General features: G+C 52.5%; 1 protein-coding gene across 1 annotated transcript; it reads right to left on the bottom strand.

Annotated features, from left to right (window-relative positions):
- Nucleotides 1-537: 537 nt before the first annotated feature.
- Nucleotides 538-3,155, bottom strand: BO97DRAFT_409527 (fungal specific transcription factor domain-containing protein). Its single transcript, XM_025696084.1, has 4 exons — nucleotides 2,316-3,155; nucleotides 2,043-2,258; nucleotides 1,694-1,989; nucleotides 538-1,639 (listed from the first exon to the last, which is right to left on the bottom strand). The coding sequence occupies exons 1-4, from the start codon at nucleotides 3,005-3,007 to the stop codon at nucleotides 993-995; spliced, it is 1,851 nt and encodes a 616-aa protein (XP_025545785.1). The 5' UTR covers nucleotides 3,008-3,155; the 3' UTR covers nucleotides 538-992.
- Nucleotides 3,156-6,000: the final 2,845 nt, after the last annotated feature.

Genomic DNA, 6,000 nt, shown 5'->3' with positions numbered 1-6,000 from the left:
CCGGTTGCTACCACAATCTGACTCCTTAACCACTCGTTCACTTTGGCAGGTGTCCAATAGTACACATTTCAAAACAACCCCCCCCCCCTCCTCCCCCCGGACATCTAAGATCTAAGCGGATCATTCCGTGGCATCCCAAGCCAGTCATACTCCCGTCCGCCCAATGCATCTTGGATCCCACGTGCGGCTACCACACTACCACAACCGTAAACTTACAATGAACTGCAATGATAGTCCCAGCAAATACTCTAGAACTTCAATCCTAGCCCATCCGCTTTTTGCTCTACTGACCACCATATCCAATGCGTAGTAAGTAACCATGCATCTTCTCCGTCGACCATGTTCCTTCCCGGTCCAGATCTATTCCGTACTGTCAACCTATATATCCAGGCATTCCCTTCGTATATCAAAAAGCTAGGCCTATATCAGATACCATCACGTGGACCAGGACTTCATCATGTGAAGTCAAGTCAGGTTCAGCGATGTACCTACACAATCCACAAGAAGATCTACTGATATGAGATCAGAACTACCACTGACAGATAACACAATTAAATTGTCCAGTTGCCATTGCACGCACGCTAACATACAAATCCCCATACTGGAGGGGAATATTTATCATGAACCAAGAACGAGAAATAGCCAAACAGAAACGAATGACCCCCTTCAGACAAGTCTAGTATAATCTCCGTCAAGTCTGGTCGAATTATTACAGTATAAGTAATCGTAAACTCATAGCGGGGCGAGTTCAGAAGCCCCTGTTGTATAGAGTACTCTCTCGACGGTCAAGACCCGTCCAACAAGCGTGGTCCGCCCCGTAGGGAAAAGGAGGCTGTTGAGGGCTGCGCATCGAGAGAACGGCCTCGGGGGCTGCATGGCGCAGATGCTGATGACAGGGCTCAGTCAAAGTCAATCGCGCCGCACGTCATCCCACATGCCTTTGGTGTCTTCTGGCCATGTGGTTTTGGGGTCGGCTACAGTCACATCATGCGTCACGGTACACCGGGAACACCGGGGATGGTCGGTGTTAGACCCTTGTTGTTCCGATCCATCGTACTTAGCATATCCGCCAGCCAGTCGTTGTCCTCCACCAACGGAAAGGTGTCGGATACCGACAAAGCGTCTGGCGGCTCAGAGAGCGTCGGGACCGACAGCGATGGTATCGAGCTCGCTACGTGTGAGCCCATCGGACTTGGATCCAGCCTGGTCTCCCAGCCCACACGCACAGCTTGATATGTCTTGGCGATGTTGGAGAAGACGTCGCCCCCGGGATCCCCATCGAGACCGTTGAGAGACGCGACTTGGCCCATGTTGGAGATCACCATGTTCATGATCTGTATGATATCTGCCGTTCGACGAACATTGCTGGTATCCCAGACCGAGTTGTCCAAGGTCGATAACTGATAGAGCGTCACGAGGTTCTGCACCATCTGCGAGAACATAGCGAAGGGAAAGCCGATATACTCCGCCGGTGGGATGCTCAGGAACACATCGAACCACGACTTGGCAGCCTCAAGGCAACCGTACAGATAATCGAGATGTTCGTAGCTCACATTTGTGATGGAGGCAATGGCGCCTTTCGTAAGAGCGGACTCATAGAGGCTCAACGAGGTGTTGTAGTGATGCATGAGAAGGATTTCTAGCCCACATTAGCGATGACTTTACATTTATTCGAGAACAGCAAGAAACTAACTATATCCTTGGGAATTGGGTCGAACTCTGCTCATAATCCCCTGAAGTTGAGTCTGCAGCTGAGCCTGCATCGGCCGAATATATACAGCAGGCGACGGTCGCATCGACTCCCGGGACGTGGAAGACGCCCCGCAAAAGCCGCCTAGGCTGAGTTTGTCATTGATCAACTGAAGTCGAACTTGCTGGACAAGAATTTCGTCGTTGATGCTCTCCTGTTGCTCCTCCAGTAAACGAAGACACTCATCCATGTAGGATGTCCAGCGCAGGGAATCGCTTTGTTGCAGGAAGGTAGCGATGCTAGACTTGATGTTAGGGCATGGCTTCGAAGGCAAGGAGGAGGATAGTAATACATGGACGTTAAAAGGAAGCATCCCAGAACAGCCCTGCGCTGTTCCATGATCTGACTGGGAGGAGCCGCGCGATCTTCGTGGGCTTCCGTATGTACACACAAGAGCACGTGCTTTCCCTTTGCCTCGGGATTGAAGAGACCCATCTCATAGACAATACCATTTGCAAGCTGAGTGAAAACGTGCACGTTGGCTTTGTTGTAGACTTGTTGGTTGGACCTGAACCATGTGAGGGTCAGCCGACGAGGAACCCCCGTCCGAAGCGGGGTAACCTACCATCCGAGATAGATCAGGAGTCCCTGAAGAATGTCAAGGTCACGGCACGAGTATTCATACACCAATTTCTGACACACGATGTGCTTGATTCTATCAAAAAGAGGGCGACTCTGCGCGCTACTCCGGGCCGTCACGGCCATGATGCACAGCCACGAAAACGGGCGGTCTCGACGGAGCTTCTGCGACGTGGTGCCTGGCGGAATATACATGCATGGAAAGTAAGGAAGCATCTGAGTTTGGAAGAAGGTGAGGTATTCCTCCGCCTGCAGGCCCGACGGTTCCATGGCGTTCAGGGACGAAGCACCCGACGATAGGGAGCCTCCGCTGTCTGAGATGCTCGTGTCCGGGGTCGAAGCAGAGCCGGTATTGCGGCTGGCGTAAACCGGACTGGGTCCGGAACTGCTGCCCATGGGGATATCGGACATGTTGGGAGGCGATGCGGCGTTGCTGTTTGACGAAGGTTGGTTTTCTGGCAGCTGCCCGAGCAGGCCGAGCATGGTGGTTGTGGTGACATTGCTAGGTTGGACGCCCGCGCGCAACAGCGAAACCAGATCCTCCAACTTGTCTTCTAGGCGGGATATTTTGGCCGAGCTTTTGGACGTGGCTGATCTGCGCGTGGTTGAGCGTCGACTGGCGGCGGATTGGCGACACTCTTTATCTAGGCGTTGACATCTGTCGGAAGAGGAGAACATTAATGCCACCCTTCAAGTGGATGGGACGATAAGCGAACCTCTGGCATCGACCGCCTGCCTTGGGATAGATACACTTGCATTTTGCTTGGGAGCAGTTGAAGCAAGAGCGACCGTAGGGAGCAGGGTAGGTGTCTTCCTGAGGCGACTCATGATCCATGGCGATGGGGACGGGATCGCCCACAGCCTCGCCATTTATACTGGTAGTTGTCGAGGCCATTCGACTGGTTCAGTGGCGTTGTATTTCCCCAGATGGGTTTATCTTCGAGAAAAAAAAAAGAAAACAAAATCCAGATCACGTAGTCTAGTGTAAAGAGAGGAAAAAGGAAGGATGATGACCGTCGAGCAAGACAGACATTGAGTAGGAGGAAAGAGTGAGTGAGTGAGTGAGTTGAGTGGGTTGAGTGGTGAAAGGGAAAGAAAGTTGGTGGTGAGATTGCGGGTGAATTAGGCTAGTCCCTCCTAGTCCCTCGCAAGTTCCCTCCCTAACTGACTACTTAGTAGTAGCGACTTAAACCCCTCGGAGTTTGGCAACTCCGAACTTGTTCTAGCGTCTCTGATTTACAGTTGCAGCCCGTGCTGCATCGTGGAGATGTCCTGTCAGCAGTGATTAGACTCGTGGGATCCATCGATGTGCCAAACCATATCTAATATCTACTTCATACATGATAGGGCCTTGGGCCTATCTATGCTAGGAGGAGCGGAGCGGTTATTTTCCACCCCCTCTAAGAATGCAGGGATCAAGAAGACTACTTATTACCTCTCGGCTTGTCGAGGACCCTGAGTGGCAAGCACACATGGGTCGATTGACCACTGTCTCAACCCAAGACTGACGCCCCACCATTCCATGCAGGAATTTGTTGATTGGCGGCGTAGGAGGCCCGACCAGATGGTGGCTTAGTCGAGTTAATGGCAAAAGGATCAGTCGTTCCATCTCAGCCTTACTTAGGGTGGGTGAGTAACGCGTCAATCCTTCCTTCCCTTCAGACAAAGTGGTGAAGGATTTGTCGATCGTCAGCCCCGAAGAGAAGGTGCGGCTGTAGTGGTTGGAGAGTCCAATTGTCTTTCTGGGGTGCGAGAAAGAGAGGGAGAGAGGCAGTCAGCATGTCGGACTCGGGCTGTCAATCCATACTACCGTGGTGGAGGTCGACCTCCGCGTGGCCCCGGCAATCACGCACCATCAGGAGACCCCGGATCACGGAATCAGCTTGACTTGCGAGAACATGCGATTAGATATCTGACCCCATCCACGATCATGAATGGGTCCGTGGCCTGAAGAGCTGCACGATTGAGGAGGGAAGGGGGAATAGTGGGGGGTGGGAAACTGTAGACGCCACGATGGCACCGCCCCATGCACAACGCTGTTGCACGCACTAGATAGTAGATACATCTGTGCTTGACCATTGAGTCTAGCAGGCTGCTAAATTAAACCGGTCGAAGGGGTGCATTCCACGATGCACACGTGGAATCGTTGGACCGTCGAGCCTGCGTTGATTTCTCGGAGTTGGTTCGGTTTGGAATTGGATTGCTGTCCGGGACTTGGTGATAGCGGGCTCCGAGGACCTGTATGTATTGGCAAAGGGTTCTAGTCGATGCAAGGCGACCAAGGTGTAGAAAGGATGGAGAATCTATCGACCTTTCCGAACCGGCAGCGCTTGCTACCCCAATCATAAGTCATTCCACTATTGTCAGTCGATGGAACCTGCCAGAGATCAGACAGACGTGTGCAAGCGGTGGAACGGAACTTATGGTCTCGTAGTATGCATGTGCTCTGGCGATAAAAGCAATCGACCTGTTGAGATTCTCCCTAGCCATTAAGCCACTGACCTATCAACAAGCCATTGCGGCACCAGATCGGAGTACGTCGACGTTGACGACTGCCAATATGCAAGATGGAGAATGTCCGCTCAATCGGGAGTCTCCCAAAACAAAAGCAAGGAAACCGAATGAATGAGACAGGGATCGGCGGAATACGAGGACGACCCCCATTGCCAAGATGACTATGGAGTAGTGGGCCGAAGTCGGGGGAGTCGGGGGGATTCGCAATGCGAAGGTTCAAGAAGGAGAGTCGGGGCTTGTCAGCACCGATCGAGTTCTAGAACCAGAGCACGTGCTGGGGGTCAAGTTGCCTCACTGGACATGTCACGCCCGACAGGCTAGTCAGTAGCCCTCTCCCTCACAATGCATTCAGGTTCATACACTCAATCTAGACTTATATCCAGAGGAAGTCTAGTCATCAGTACCCATTGTGCTTATCAGCCGGTGAGAGCCTCGTCATGGTCACTGAAGCACGTGTAGAGCAGTGCTACTTTCTCCACATTGGTCAGGCCGGTAGCTGTGGATCCGCGAGGGAATGCTGGAATTGTGTCTGGCATTTCCGGAGGAGCGGCAAGACGTGCCCGTGCGTACAGTAGACAGGATGCACAGTGCACAGTACAACGTTGCCGAAGAATCTTATCTCCTATCACTTGCGGGGAACCCTTTCACCAACCGATCCGGTCACTGGAGGTTGACCAACTGTCCCCCGAGCCGACTCCTACATGGATATCCCCAGTCTGATCCCACCCTGTTGCTATCGCATAGCCTCTCACAAACACACACAAAGAACCTGGAATTTTTGAGGAGACTCCGGAGCGGGCCGAACCGTTTTGTCAATAAGATCCGCCGATGGACAGACATTCAGAGACCCCGCCAACAACACCAGTCGCGAAGGAATACCGTGATGCCTGGTGGGGGGGGGGAGGGGAGGGGGGAAGTGAAGCAGAAAATCCGAGGCTGATGAGATGTGCTTATTTTCGTGGTTGAACTCACAGCACTGCAGATTTGGGCATCAATAGCAGTGCGGCCCCTTCCGATAGCCACTGCTTCGGCAAAGTGGACGCGAGATGGCGCAATAACGTTGAGCATTGGTATCTCGAAGTAGCCTGATAGTATTTTGCACAAATTGAGTTGTAAACAAAGGACAGCTGTCGCCATTTCCAACCTCTGCGATTGGT

This window comes from Aspergillus homomorphus (genome assembly GCF_003184865.1).
Source record: "Aspergillus homomorphus CBS 101889 unplaced genomic scaffold BO97scaffold_102, whole genome shotgun sequence".
NCBI lineage: Eukaryota > Fungi > Ascomycota > Eurotiomycetes > Eurotiales > Aspergillaceae > Aspergillus > Aspergillus homomorphus.
The sequence above is the reverse complement of the archived record's forward strand: the minus strand, read 5'-3'. Positions and strand labels throughout refer to the sequence as shown.